General features: G+C 36.0%; 1 protein-coding gene across 2 annotated transcripts in view; it reads right to left on the reverse strand.

The window, feature by feature from the left end:
- The window catches only part of LUZP2 (leucine zipper protein 2), a 580450-nt gene extending 571012 nt beyond the window's left edge, over nt 1-9438 (reverse strand). Inside the window, exon 1 of one of the 2 annotated variants that reach the window (XM_050755404.1) lies at nt 8624-9438. In XM_050755404.1, the coding sequence (XP_050611361.1) occupies nt 8624-9069 (446 nt within the window). In that variant the 5' untranslated portion in view covers nt 9070-9438. The remainder of the gene's footprint in view (nt 1-8623) is intronic. The other variant, XM_050755405.1, reaches the window with a different exon arrangement.
- Between the last annotated feature and the right edge of the window lie 6919 nt (nt 9439-16357).

Here is a 16357-nt window from a genome sequence, read left to right on the forward strand (position 1 = left end):
ATATAATTGTAATAATTATTTTATACCTATATTTAATATTTAACCATATTAGCAACATAATTTGGAGCTTCAGGCACCAGATAGAAACCAGGTCAGGTAATACTGACTTTCCTTATTTTTTTCTCTTAGAAGTGTTACAGGTGTTTAAATTAGTGTTCCCAACTGGAATTGGTTAAGATAATAGAGAATTGGCTTCCACATTAGCCCCAAATTAGCTGCATGTTCTTGAAGGAAAAACACCATTTTATTTGGTTTTTCAGTTTGTCATAAAGGAGGTTAGGAGTGAGCTCCACAATCTCTTCATCAACAATTCTAACTTGCCTATGCCACATGAGCTTTTCTCAATGATCCCTCTTGCTGACATGCATGTACAATCTGATAGGGTAAAACTTTAATTAGATAATGTAAGACTGTCAATATAGTGAGCTGTATTTCTCTCTGCTGGATGCTACTCTTTATACATTAGCTTATTCAATCCTCTTGACGTTTCTATAAGGGAGGCACTGTTAAATATGGCTAAAAGATGTTCACTGACATTTCTAAATGCATATAACAAGTAAGTCTGATTCAGAGTCTCCATTTAAGCTCACATTCTTTTGGAATTAACCTCATGCAACACGACAAACACCTCTTGTCATCTCCATTCCTCCCCTACACTCCCTGACTCCATTTATCAGCACTCACTGAGTAAGTGATTCTAGATGGTAGCAATATGTTATGAATCAGAATCTGATGGCCAGAAACATCATAACCCTCTGGAGGACAGGCAGGAGGAAGTCAGAAGAAGTCACATCCTTCACAGGGGACATGAGATGAATGTCCCAGGACCTAATTTAGCCCTTACCGATACCTTAACTCGTCTCTGAGAACTAGTTTGGAAGACAGTGAGTCACTGCACACTTTTAGTCTCATTTATTTTCTAAACAAGAAAGGGAAAAATGAAAAGAGGAAACTGAAGATGAGATGCCAAATGCTTATGACCTTCACTTATTTAATTATCAGCAAGGATTAGAAATTAGAGTAAAGCATTTTCTCTTTTGGTACTCTCTAAAGTGCATTCTGTCACAGAAATGGGTAATGTTTCACATCTTCATGAAAGTCATTCATTGGGTTAGTTCCCTACTTGCCCTGGCCCCAGGAGAATCTTATTAGAACAAAATTATACTTTTATAATTTTGGCTATATTAGTCTAGAACTACGAAATTAAAGAACTTCATTTATTTTGAATTTTAATACAATTATTAAATTACATGTTGATTGCTTGAGGTATTCTATATAAAGTAAATAAATTGTCATATCTATGTATAGTAACAACAAACATGTCTTAGAATTTTCTGAGGGACTACAAGGCACAGTTATGTACCCTGAGACACAACTTAAATACAATTGATTTAATCTTAATGGCCCTAAATATTACATGTTATTATTTTACTTTTTATAGAGGAGAAAATTAAGTTTCAGAATGGTTAAAGAACATATGCAAAGTTGAAGAGCTTATAACATATGCAGGTAGAATAATCTACAACAATCTGAACCTAAAAATATTATATAGCTATAACTATATCATCCTCACATAAGCTATGATGAAATTGTAGAGAAATGTAAACCAAAGAAAATGTAATGTCATCTTATATTAAAGCTGGGTATGAACATATTAAGGAACACATCTTTCCAAGATAGTTAGCACACTGCCCATTGAGAAATAGCACAGTTTCAGCATAGATTTAACAAGTGAGATTTGTATGAGCAAATGTCTGAGAACTATAGTTATAGGAAATACTTTCAATGGAAAGATCTCAAAGGCACCAAAAATATCACCTTACAATACAACTGAAAGGTCAGCAGGAACCATGATAGATGTATCTTTTGGGAGGTAAATTATGTGCAATGATGAGAACTCATTAATGACTCTGCTTTGAGTTTTGAAAATGACCTGGAATCTTATTTAGGCCAGCTTATTCTTCAAAAATCTACTGAATACAAGATGTTCAACTTCTTATTACTGTAATTCCCTTTGTCTTATGGCCTGTTGTTCTATGATGATTGTATGTGGTGAGGTAATTTATTTTTAAGTTACTTTATACTCCATAATAACTAGAATACTTCTGGATGCTTTGTAGGTACCAACTAGACACATGTTGCTTAATTACAGAAGAGCTATATCATGAGAACATTCACATAACAGAACAGAATGAATATAGTGGAAAGTTCTGGGTTCTAGTTTGTTTCCCTTTACGACCTTGGGCAAGTCTCAGTGACCCTGGGTTTCAGTTTTCTCACCTCTAAATTGTAAGGCTTTGGACTAGAACACAATCTTGTGTTCACAGTATGTTTCCCAATAGTAGGCTTTTTAAAGTACACTTAAAGAGATTAAAACACTAGAAAGCAACACCAAACAATTCAGACATAATTGCAATGCAATCACTACCTACGGCATAATTATGTCTCCTAGGGTTTATGAAAGAATCCTAAGAGTACACTGTTTACTTGGGTGACCTTCACCTTGTGTCTTCATACTCATGAAGCAAAGTTCTTAGAAGTCTTAGTAAATATTTGCACTTTCTCTGATGCAAGCTTGACATGATCTGTACCTTTCATCTACTCTTAGCGGTAAAGTACACTCTTTTCTATGATCCACTCAGTTGATAGATGTCATTGTCAACATATTCACATTCACACAGTAATCTATAGCAAAACAAAGAGAAATATATTTTTCATGTAATAGCCAGAATTTTATTACATAACTGTGAAAAGTTTATGATAATGTATGTACCAACAAGTTGATGCTCAACAACCACTAAAGCTATTTAAAAACTGACTTAGTATAAGGTCCCTTTAATATGGTCATTTCAAAAACTATAATAGCTGGGCTTCCTCTATATCAGTGGTTCTTAATTTGTTCTCTATAGTAGAAAAAAATGTCAATACTATCTTTTATTCCTTTATTTTTTTCTAAACATTTGTACTTTTTAAATGTTGCTGGTAAATGATGAAATCAATGAAGAAGTAGAAAATAAAGTCATAAAAACTTTCAAATCTACCCTACCTATATAGTTTGAAAATTTCCACTTTCATTCATTGACACTTGTACTCATAGGTTGGATTTCATATCAAAATTTATAGCAATTACATTTTAATTAGGTATACAAATGGACAAACATTCACTTTTATGCTAAATCTCATTCTAAGTCATTAAGTTAAATATTCCAGATCTTCATGGTGTTCACCAAAGTGCACAGCACCATCAAAAACACTTTGGAGGGAACAGGCATGGTGGCTTATGCCTGTAATCCTAGCACTTTGGGAGGCCAAGGAGGGTGGATCATGGGTTCCAGACCAGTCTGGCCAAGACGGTGAAACCCCATCTTTACTGAAAATACAAAAAAATCAGTTGGGCATGGTGGTAGGTGCCTGCAATCCCAGCTACTCAGGAGGTTGAGGCAGAGAACTGCTTGAGCCCAGGAGGTGGAGATTGCAGTGAGCCGAGATCATGCCACTGCACTCCAGCCTGGTGACAGAGCAAGACTCCATCTCAAAAACAAACAAACTAACAAACAAACAAACACACACTGTGGAGAAGAACTAGCCTAATAATCAAATAACCCCCATTACACCTCTGACTTCCTCTCTTCTCTACCAATCATTCTTTTTTTTTTTTTTTTTGGATGATGACTATGCTTCTTGTTAATTTCATGTCACCTAATTGATTTGTAACTATATATTTTTTCTTTTTTCTGCTATGGCCAAATCAAAAACAAAGAGTTCATGAATATTAATAGCACCATAATAACTGTACAGGCTAACCTCTCTTGAGTATTTACTGTGTTCCGGGGAATATGCTAAACTCTTTCCATGGATGAACTCATTCAGTCCTTACAATTGAAGGCTGTTACCTTCTCAAGTAGATGTTATGAGAAGGTCTGTGCTCTACATCAGAAAACTGGATAGAGAGGATAAGAAGCTTACCTAATAACATATAGTAAGTGTGGCAGGATATTGAGGTTGATTACAAAATATTTTTCTTCTCAATATCCTTGGAAAGTAGAAGTTGCCTTGGACACCCCTTAATTGGCATTAATTACTCTTTCCTTCATTCACACTTAGAAATTTGTGTAAAATTTTATTTACCCAATTTTGTTTTACATACAATGATTTGTGTATATGACTAGATTATGGATATATACAACTAATCTATTGTTTTGTTGCCCTGATGGTTCATGCGATAACTGACTGATAGCAGACACATTCTTAATGCATGATAATGAAACATCAAAGACATGTTTACAGGGATGAAGAAAAGTTCAGAGAGTCTTTTTGGATTTCTCAGAAAAGGAACCATAATTTTAAACAGTACCTATTTAATCAGGTTACTTAAATGATTTAGCACCATTTGTAAAAGGGATTTTAGCAAATCTTCTAGAAGTCACTGAGAAACAGCTGCACACATAGTTTCTTATAACACACATGAGAAAACATTATTTCATTAGAATCACGCATTCCTCAGTGGTTTCAGTGATCTTTACTTCCTGGTTAGAAGGTCAAGTTCTTCCTTTCAATTACATGGAGTTTGGTTAAGTACAACTGTACAGACAAATCAAATATTTGAGGTGTCCCTATCATTAATCATGGAGAAAATTCAATCCACAAAGATAACAACCAGATAAGTCATTTTTTAAAACTGCTATTGGAAATAGGCAACTAAGGTCCAAAACTGCAATTTGGGAAGTCAGAATATTTGTGTGTTAATATCTTCTTAAGAAAGCCATTCCTCTATCTCATTTACATGGAAGGTACAATTTTTATCACAAATAAAGAAATGTAGGTAGCATCCTATAAAATGTCATGTGTGGCAGACACTGTGCACAGGACTTAGGAAACAAACTCATATTGTCTCAAACTACTTCAGGAGGGTTAAGGTAAGACTGCTTCTTGCATCAAATTTATTTGGGTAGAAATATTTGTTGTGTGTTCTCATTGTGTTTATTGTGATTCTTGTCCTTTATTCTACAAATCAAGTTGATCTTGAGGTTAGTTTAATTCATGGAACAAATAGTCTGGGTCATCTTCAATATATAGTGTCATCTAAAAAGATTCCAAAATAAACATGTAGTGTGACTGCTGATCAGAGGGCCCAGGAGAGACCTCTAAGGTGACTCCTATTGGGAGGACTATAACCGATCATCTGCTCAAAGTTCTTGCTTCACGGAAAACCACCAGAAGTCAGTAGACCTTCACTCCTCCCCTGCCATGTCTCTCTCCCTATTAAGTCATTTAAAAGTTAACAATCCAAAGGCATCGAGAGTATAACCACAGCATAAAGGAACAGAGGTTCAGCAGAATAAAGCACAAACCTTCTCCAGCACTCCATGGGTTCCTTTTCACCAAGAACTTCTAAAGAATTTTTCACCCTACCATTACTTTCAATACCTATACTACTTCTTTCTGAAGTGAATTACTGGCTATCTTGGAATAGCAATTTAATGCTATACAACAAGGCTATCTTAAAAGTACAGTCATTCTTCTCCAAAGCTATTAAACCAACATGTTTGCTTTCTTTGACCACATTTATTTGTGTACAGTTTAAATGAGTTTCTGTATTAGTTACATTATTCATATCATTAACTTGATTTTTTTGTAATTTATATGCACTTTCTAAACAGGAGAGACCATATGCCAGGGAATTAAACAGCTCTTTTTCTTTGCTTTTTTAAACTCTATGGGGTTTACCAGTAAAACAGAGAAAAATACTTGGCTTTTGTGTAAAGTGAACATTTCGTTTTCTTTCAGGACAAATACATTAAGTCTGATTGGGGGCCATTGATGTTTGCTATGATTAAATTATGGGATTTGTGCTTCAGCATCTAAAGTTGCTTCAGAAAAGGTGAGGAGGAGGAACAAACAAAAAGAGAAAGCTATTCAAAAATGTCTATTAAAAAGGCAGGATTATTTTCTATTCAAAAATGTCGATTTAAAAGACAGGATAGTTGCTGTGGGCTAGATACCATTAGACCCGTTCACAACACAGTCAAAAGACTACCTTTTCACCTGCAGCGTGAGTTTCAGTGAACAGGTTACTTTAAAATACAACTGAACTTCAGACCTATTGGAAATAAGGTAGCAAAGTATTAAGGCAACACAATCAGAGAAAGATAGAATGAAACGAATCTCTTTTTTTGCATTAAGAGTCTCTGCTCTGTATTACCTACACTTTGGAAAGAGTTTGACAATAAAAGGCAGGTGAGATTGCTCAAAGGCTATAGGAAAAACTAGCAATTGCCACCCCCTGCTAATGCGTCCAGCATGATCTAAACCTGTGAAAAACCATTTGCTTCACATACACGACTACTGACTAAGAAACGAAGTTAACAGAAGTCTTTGGCGAGAAAACCCACTGTCACAGGTGGCCATGGCTGAACCACTCAGCTTTTCCCAGCAGGACAATAAGCTCATCCCTTCTAACACAACTGTCCTTGCAAAGCTGCTCAGTTTAGATTCTAATCTACACTTTAACCATGTGCCTGTAAGAACTGATAAATTATACAGAGAATGACCTTCTGTTAGAGATCTTTAAAACATATTCTCTTCTTTGCAAAATGACACTGATAGTATCGTATTCCTTTTCAGATTTGTTCAATATCACAGGGTACTCTGGGTATCCAGTAAAATGAATTGCTACAGAGTAATCACACTAATAAGATATGCTACTTATTATGAACATTTCACTTTTTTCAAACCCAGCATTCTCTTCTGGTAAAATTTAATAACCAGTCATAGTTTTCACATACCACAAGCATTGCAGAAGTTTCAAAACTAAAATGAACTAGATGATTATTCCAGGTTTTGTTGTAATAAGTGTGTTAACTATTTTTAAAGAAATTTATCCCTATCGAAATCAACACTTTCATGCAAGGAAAAGATAATGGCTTTTTGACCCCGCATTAGATAATGAACATGAAAACTTTGGAAGCTAGAGACTATATAGCTTTTTCATAATTATAGTATCCTAAAAAAGCAAATGTACTTTTGGAACTCTAGCGATGTTCACAGTCTAAAATCACTGTGGGCTGGATTTTTATTGTTTAAATATTTACTGTTTTATGCATATGTTGACTGGCATTGACTTAAGTGTCCAAAGTTAGAAAATTTCCTTTCTCTGGAAGACTAAATCAAAACATAAGAGTGAATAGCAAGAATTTAAATAACTGTGATGCATAATTTGTATTGAACTGTTGAGAGCTAACCACAAATATTAAAATGGGCTCTGTATTTAGAGCAACTAATCATAATACTGGGAAACAAACTGGCTTTCTTTAAAACCATCTGCACTTCATGACTTGAAGTGACAAGCAAACCTTAGAGAAAATGAAGAATCAAGCTCACATTTCATTTTAATCTGAAAAAGTCACCTGGGCTTTGTTTGCAAGGAAAGACTAAATTTATCAATTATTGAGGGTAAATGAATTAGGCTCTACATTAAAAGGAAAGTTTGGTTACACAGGCCTGAAAGAAGGTGCGTAGATGAGGAATGGAATCAAGAATTTTACAGACTTGGTTTGTAAGAGAAAGTTTTCTTCATCCTTTTCCATTTCAGAATTAGAAACAACCCTATATGACCACGTTATTTGCCATCAGATGCACAATCAAATAATGTTTCTATTCATGTAGATTTGAAAGGATCTTCATCCTGTGTGCGTTATTTTATTTTATAGTAGCCAAGGGAAAGAGGTTGCTGCCAATATGATGCTAAGGGCGTGCAGAATAAAGACTCAGTCCTGGGCAACTAAACAGTCCACCGTTGTGCTGCGTTTGTGGAAGAAAAAAGCAAACCCATCACAACTTTGGGACTTGATCAACAGTGGGGAGTCACAAAACTCTTCTCAATCTCTGCATTTTAAATCTCCACTAAAAATAGCTCCTCTGTAATGGGGCTTAAAGTCCCATCCATGCCCAGTGACGGAGTACAGTACTTAATTGTTTCTGACTAGGGTCTCTGCATCAGCACTCTGAGAGTGTCTTCTAACTTTTAATCGCCTTCTGTGCTCTTTAATTAGACCTGTTCACAAGACAGTCAAAAGGAAACGCCTATCACTAGGCTTATCTAAGACGTTGAAACAGGCCATTTTAGGAGTCCAGGAACTTTTGTACAAGTCTTAGCATCTTTCAGGATTAACCTGTTTTCTCTGGTTTCCACTTCCTTAAATCAGGCACACTTGGGGGAAGGGAGAAGCTCTATGGCTATTAAGACAACTTCAATGTAAAGACACTGCCGGGTGGCAATTCCTTCCTTGTCTATCTCCGCTCTTTATTTTGTTCTTTTACCGCGTGTTATCTGTTGGCTACTAATAGGACCGGAGGGTAAAATGTCTTTTCTCTCCTTCTGAAGAGAAAGCTTTTGATCCCTTACTGAGAGCAATCCTAAGACTTTCTCCAGGGGCTGGGATAACTAGAAAAGGGCTCTGCTCTCTCAGAAGGATGTCAGAGCCCAAACCATACAGCGTCCCTCTTGCTTAGGCGGGAGATGCAAACAGCTGAAGTGCCTTAGCTCCCACTGGTGACCCACAGTAGGACCAACCTCGCCCCGGCAGCGCCCCTGGGCTCGGGTCACTCACGCTCCTGGACTCACCTGGTGCTGAGGACCAGCGCGGGCAGGAGAGGCAGCAGGTAGTGCGCTGGGCTGAATTTCATGCTGCTGCCTGCCGGGGTCCTCCTTCCCTCGCTGCCTTCGCTCTCTCTCCTCCTCGGGATCCTGTCGCTCCTCGGTGCCCGGCTCTGTCCCCAGCCAGTGATGAGCGCTCTTCGGCAGCGAAAAGGCGGAGACGGACACACGGACGACGCCTGGGGAAGGCAGGCGCTGGGAGCGAGGAGTATCTTCAGGAGTGATGTCACCGGCGAGGCGAGCCCTGCCCGGGATTGTTCGGCGTCGCCGCTCCGGAGCCCGGAGGGCGCGCTGTCACTCCCGCTGGAGGCGGCGCGGGGAGAGGGAGGGGGCGCCTCGCGATCGCCCCGCGCGCTTCGGTCACCGCGCTGCGCTCTGGCCAGTCGGGTGAGCACCGGCCAGGGGCGGATCATTTATTCCCGCTGCTCCCCAGGATGGCGCGGGGCGGGGCGCGGAGAGTAGAAACCAAATCTGCCAATAATTGAACTTGCGTACTCGGCAGGAGATGAGACCCAATTCACTGGGAGAGACTTCCAGACGCTTAGGGTCCTAGGCAGGTGTCTCTCGCCTGCTTAAACCGTGTTTGGAAGAATGTCGCTCTGGAGAGAGTGTTTAGAAGATTGTTCTAATTAGAACTGCATAATGATTTGCCTGAAACAGACGGAAGGAAGCGGGAGTAAGCAGCGTCCAGAAATGCACCCTCAGCCCGTCACGGCATTGCAAGCTTCTTAACCCGTGAATGTTGACTGCAAAGAACCTAAGAACGTTTCGGGACCGTTAAGACATCTGCTGCTCTGGGTTTTGAAGATTTCTGATCTTCCTCTGATTTCAGTTGTCTGTGCCAGCAACTGCCAATGGGGTTGGACCTAGTGGCTCAAGTTCACACACCTGAAGGAGTCCTTTTCCTCAGGTGAAACTCATCAAGGAGACCTAGCGGACAAAAATCATTAAAATGTTAACAATAATCAACTCGGAATGATGGTTCTGGAAGGTAGAGGTTTTGTAGGTCATTTTGTTTTCTATATTTTTAAACGTTCTAGCATAAACATCCAATATTTAATAGGCTCTATTTAGAAAATTTAATTAGAAAAATTAAATAGCACAATTCTAATCCAAAAACCATTTTGCAAAAGCAATTCTGAGAAATAGAACTACTATCTCTGCTACTGAGATATTCAATTCTAAGATCTTTATAACATGATATTGCGTGTGTGTGTGTGTGTGAGAGAGAGAGAGAGAGAGAGAGAGAGAATGAGAATTCCATCGGGATATTATCCTGGTTATATAACTGTGTATAAAGCAATCTTCATACATTATTTAATTTAATCTTCACAAGAGCCATCCTAGTGAAATAGATGTTAATATCACTATTATAGATATGAGCAGACTGAATATCATCAAAATCTGACTCTCTATATATAAAAACAAAAACAAAGAATTGGTTCTACTAAGTCCTAAGAAAAAATGCCTCAAACATCATACCTAGCAGTCCTAGCCCGGTGTTTGACACAAAGTTGTGTTCAGTAAAGGGTGAGGTGCACCAAAGTCCCAAAAGATAATGGACAGCTGTGTCCAGGAATTCCTATCCAAAGGGTTCAGATCATGTTCCAATTATTTCAGGGGCAAGTTCTTTATAGAAAAATTTAGATGATACATCCTCTTCAATCTCATTTTCGAAGACATTTGTAGGAAAAATGCGTTTGCTGTAAAGCTTTATTTTAAAGAGGATGCAAATCTAAAAGGTTAACCATCTAGTTTACTGTTTTTTTTTTTTTAATGGGATTGAAGGTTAACACATGCATATAATATAGATTTGCTTCAAAATCTTGAGCTGCTAAAATAGATGAGTAATAAGTTTTGAAAAGTGAATATTAGCCCCTTGGGCAATAATAATAAGATCCACAACATTCTGGATCTTGTATATGCCTAATAAGTAGGCATATACAAATAAACTAACATGTGAATTGCATATCATTTACAAAGAAAAAAAAACGACACCACACTTTTCTAAAACAGAACTCTGATTCCAAGTAAAATGTAAACTCTAGTTTGCTCCTGCCAGGGTTTTCTGACAATAGATTCCCTGCTCACTTTGAAGGAGATTACTTGAGTTGTACACTCAACAAAGACATAAGGCTACTTGGTACTTTTTTTTTTAACTGTGTACAACAGGAAATAACACTCATATTTGTAGAACACATTTTTATATAACAACTTTGCACCATTATCTTATGTCCTAATCATAGAAACCAAACGTGGTAGTTATTTCTATTATTTTTATCTTTTCCAGTTAAGGTGATAGGTTCAGAGGGGTTAAGTAACTTGCTCAAGGTCACTCAGAGACTTATATAGTGGTGATGGCATTCAAATTCAGTCTACAGTACTTCAAAATGTATTCTTATTTGAGAAAAAAAAAATATTATACAACTGTAAGAAAAAACTTTCCCCAACCTAAGTTTTATTACTTTCAACTAGACATATAGCATAAAACAATCAAATTACCTAATATCAATGAAAAAAAATCAGAATGAACTTTCTTAAAAATCAGAATGAACTTTCTTTACACTGTATCTATATTGTATATCTGTAAAGAACCACAAAGTTTGTTGACCTTTGTGCATTTACTGCAAGCCACAAAGGAAAAAAAATCTCCCCAAAAGACATCTAACTTGGAAGGGCATGAGAGTAATATAGTAGGGAAGTACATCTTTAAAGGTGAGCATAACTGAGATTCTGGAAACTCCCACAGATTTAGAGAACTGAAGTATTATTTTGAATTCAAGTACAGATGTGTCTCTCAGCAGAAGTCTTTTCTTCTAGGAAACTTACACACTAGGAATCTCCATCACCCATGACATTCTGTCCACATTGTCACATAAAAGCTTAAATTCAGAATAAATTTTGTGGCTTTGGAGAATTGGTAAATGAATTTTAAAGATACAGCAGTACGGAGAGCTATTCTCTTTATCTTAAACTACTTATCCTATGCTGAGCCCTAACACTGGAGTCAGCAAACATTGTTTGTAGTAACTGTACCCAAGTCTGGTAAAGAATATCAAGAAAAGCCAAGCAGTTGTGCCGAGTCTTTATAAAGTGCTAGGATTAGCAGATATAGAAGCTATTTTAAAAACAGCTTTATTTATATTTAATTCAGGTACTAAAAACTTCACCATTTTAAAGTGTGTAATTTAGTGTTTTTATACACATCCACAGATTATGAAATCATCATCATTGTATATTTCCAGAACATTTTCATCATCCCCAGAAGAAATCCTGTACCTAAGAGTAATCACTCACTCGTCCCCACTTTATCCCTTCTCCTGACCCTCCGCAGACACCAATCTAATTTCTCTCTTTATGGATGGACCCAAATCTTGACATTTCGTATAAATTAAATCATACTGTATCTGGTTTCATATGACTACTCTCTTTCACATTCATGTTTTAAAATTCATCTGTATTATAGCATATATCTTTACTTCATTTCTTTTTATTGCTGAATAATATTCCGTTGTATGGATATTCAACATTTTGCTTATCCATCCATCAGTTAATGTATATTATGGTTGTTTTCATACTTTTGCTATTATGAAAAACTCTGCTATGATCATTCACATAAAAGTTTCTGTGGGAACATCTGTTTTCAATTCTCTTAGGTATATACCTAGAAGTGGAATTCCTGGATCATACAATAACTCTATGTTTAACATTTTGAGAAACTGCCAAACTCTTCTTCAAGATGGTTGCACCATTCTACATTTTCATTAGTAATATATGAAAGTATTGATTTCTTTACAACCTTAAGCTTGTTAGTTACAATTATTTATCTATCATTTTAGTATTATAGTCATCTTAGCTGATATGAAGTCTTATTGTTTTTATTTGCATCTATCTGATAATCATGATCAACATATTTTCATGTGTGTACCAGCTATTCAAATACATTTTTGAAGATACATTTATTAAATTGTTTTTTTCAATTAATTTTTGAGTTTTATTTTTGTATAGTAAGAGTTCTGTCTATATAATGGGTATAAATCACGCTTAGATATGTGAAATGCAAATGTTTCCTAATCCATGGATTGTCTTTTTACTTTCCTGTTGGTGTCATTTGCAACACAAATATTTTTAATTTTGATAAAGGTCAATTCACCTCCTTTTAATTTTAGGATTATGCTCCTGAGGTTGTATCCAAGACAGCTTTGCCTCACACTAGGTTATGAATATGTATGCCTTTGTTTTCTTCTAAGATTTTCACTGTTTTAGATCTTAAAGATAGGTCTGTGATCCAACTTTCGCATATTTGTGAAGGAGGGGCTCAGCTCCATTGTTTGCATGTGGGTATCAAGTTCTCCTAGCAATATTTGTTAGAAAGGTTATGTTTCCATAATTTAATGGCCCTCCTATTTCATTCCTCACACAGTAATACATTTTTTCTTATTTCTGTTTCTTTTCTGCCCTCATATGCTAAACTCTCATGTCCCCTAGAGTTTCATCCTTGATCCTCCTCTTTTAAAATTCTGTATTTTCTTCCCAAGCTAAACTTATTATTTTTATGGTGTTTACAATCTTCAGTATGGTAGGAATCTTAAAATTTACCCCAGCCTAGACTTCCTCACTGAGACTTTACCTGAGTTCTATATGAATACCTCAAAGTCAAATTCAATCACACTGAACACTTCTTCATTCTTCCTCTGTCTGACCATTCTTCGGTATATCTCCTTATACTTCCATTAGCTCAGTCACACAAGTTTAAACCTGACAGTTGTTTATTACTTTCACCTCCAGCTTCTCCCACATATAGTCAATCACCATGTCCTAGAGATTTTACTTACTAAGTATTTATTTATAACAATTGTCCCACCTCTATATGACACCTGTCACCTGAGCTTTAATTACAGGTAACCATCTCTTGATTCCGAGTGTACTTTTTACTTTAAGATGGATTTTCCTAAAAACCATCCCCCTTGTATAATCTATCTAAACTGCAAATATCTTTATAACCTTAAATCTCCTAGAAAATTACTCTCAAATAAGAAAACGAATACATGCCTCCTTTTTTCTCTGTTTAACTTTCATGTTGCACTGTAAACACATTAATGGAAGTTTCCCTTGGTGTGTCTTTATAATTTTTCATGTTATTACTTCTTTATGAAGTGTTGTCTTACTCAATATAGTCAGATATTTACTTTAATCATTTAAGACTCATCAAGGACATCACTTCTTTCTAGAATGCTTTCTTGAGTCCATCTGCCACCACAAACTTGGTGAGATCTTTCTTTTCTGAATTTCATGACCTGTGGTGGATTGCCTTGAGTTGCACTGATAACATTATATTGCAAGTAAATTTTTATGTTTTCCACCACACTATAGATATTTTTTACTTTTCTTTGTGCTAAAGATAGTAAAGGTATTATTTAAAATTATATTCTTATTTATATATTTCCTAGGATAATTATTAATTTTATTCAGATACCTATAGATCTAGGCATTAAAGAATAAGAACAGAAAAAGATAATTTATGTGATTTGTTAAAAATGTGTTTCCTTTTCATACTCACTGTTTGCTCATTGCCGGTTGAAACTATTTACGAGGTAGTTTCTTCTAGTAAGGCCAATTATTCATTATTTAAAAGACAGCTGCCTCCTAAAAGAAAAAAGATAAATATAGACTAATACTAGTAACTGTGCTTCATACGAAAGTAAAAAAATGTTAAACAAAATACCTTCCAGGTTTTTTAATTTTTAATTTTTATTAATAAATAATAGCTGTACATATTTATGGGATAAATGTAATATTTTGATATAAGCATGTAATGTGTAATGACCAAAGCAGGATGATTGGGATGTCCATCACCTCAAACATTTATCATTTCTTCGTATTGGGAAGATTCCAGATCTTCTCTTCTGGCTATTTTGAAACATGAAATAAATTATTGTTAACTATAATTTCTCCATTATACTGTTTAATACTTTAACTTATCCCTTCCATTTAACTGTATTTTTGTATATATTAATCAAACCCTTTTCCATTCATGTTTTCTCAATGAAGAGATGTCTGCAACTCCATTTTACTGCAGCACTATTCAGAATAGCCAAGATATGGAATCAAACTAAAGTTCAATCAAAAGATGAATGCATAAAATAAATGTGATACACACACACACATTCAGCAATAAAAATGAATAAAATCCTGTCATTTTCTGTAACATAGGTGAAACTGGAGGACACTATGTTAAGTAAAATAAGCCAGGGACAGAAGGACAAATATAATGTGTTCTTACTCACATATGAAATATAAAAATGTGATCTCATGAACATGGTACTCACTAATTATTTTGAGCTGAGCTCTCTCCATTGAATGAATTTGACCCATTAAATTCCCTACTACCTTCTTTGTAAGTCATGCTACCTGTTTACATGATGGTTAGAAGTTTATGCAAGATCTCTGGGACGGGACTTTTTTAGGAAGAAATATAGGCTAAAGGATCTCGCTCTTTTTTTTTTTTAAATACATATTACTGGGGAAAGAGTTCCACGTTCTTTCTTTGTTAACATCATCATGTGTCAGGTATCCTGGGACTGGGTCTATTCTCTTGGAAAAAGAAATAGGCAAACATAGCAATATCTGTATGGATTTGCCTTATTCTTGACATTTCATACAAATTGTTCTCCTTCTTTTTATCCAGAGGCAGGAGATACATTGTAAATATGCTTTCAGAGAACATTCATACCGGGAACCCACCAGGGTATTGAAATTTCAGTGAATCATTTTATACCTGTGTTTTCAAGCCTTTCTTTTTCCATTCTTAGTATTTTCATACTTTTCAGTATATTTACAAACGAATCCGGTCTGTCCAACTGATTCATTCACTGGATCAGTTAAATTCCACCTAACTTCTAAACTTAATGACATCTCTTTTTTTTCTGGGATTTAGTGTAGGCTTCCCTTTGCCACATATGTTTGTATCTCAGTGAATCTATTGGCACAAAAATTTAAGACCCAAATTAGTCCCTCTTCTATAATTATTTATCATTATAGGACTACAACTAAACCAAAATGTTTAGTGCATAGCTTCTTCTTGCTCACTATACCTGACATTAGACATATGATTTTCGAAGACCACTTCTTATCCACCATTATATTCAGCTCCAAATATAATTAGTAATAAAATTTCTCTTTCTGAGCATGAATAAAAACAATTAGTGCCAGATTTGCCCTTTTTCTATAAACAAAAATTTTGAAAAAAAATGGTGACTGTTTTCAAAAATTGGGGAATAAAAATAACAGGGTCATAGGGGAAAAAAAAGAAAAAAATCTCATGCTTTTTTTTGTATACATTATACATTATACCAACTTTCTAAACAGGACCATTATTGACTACCATGGTACTAGACGGTAAAGCCCAAAGCAAACCATAGTCTTCCTGAGCTGAGGAGGCAGAAGTCTGAAGTTTGAACAGCTAGAGTGCCCAGGATTTGTGGGAAAAGGTAACAGAGAAGAAGAAACTTTCCAGAAACCCCACAAACACATGCATGGGCGTTCGCTATGAGTCCCTGGCCGAAGACTGCACTATACAGAAAGGAAGACTCTGAAAGACTTAGTTTGGTCAACCTGTGGTTGCAGTGAGGCTGAGAGTAGAGTAGCGGTACCAGAGTTCTTCCACTACTATGAAATACTGTTATTCTCATTTAGCTAGAG

This window comes from Macaca thibetana, chromosome 14 (assembly GCF_024542745.1).
Source record: "Macaca thibetana thibetana isolate TM-01 chromosome 14, ASM2454274v1, whole genome shotgun sequence".
Classification (NCBI taxonomy): domain Eukaryota; kingdom Metazoa; phylum Chordata; class Mammalia; order Primates; family Cercopithecidae; genus Macaca; species Macaca thibetana.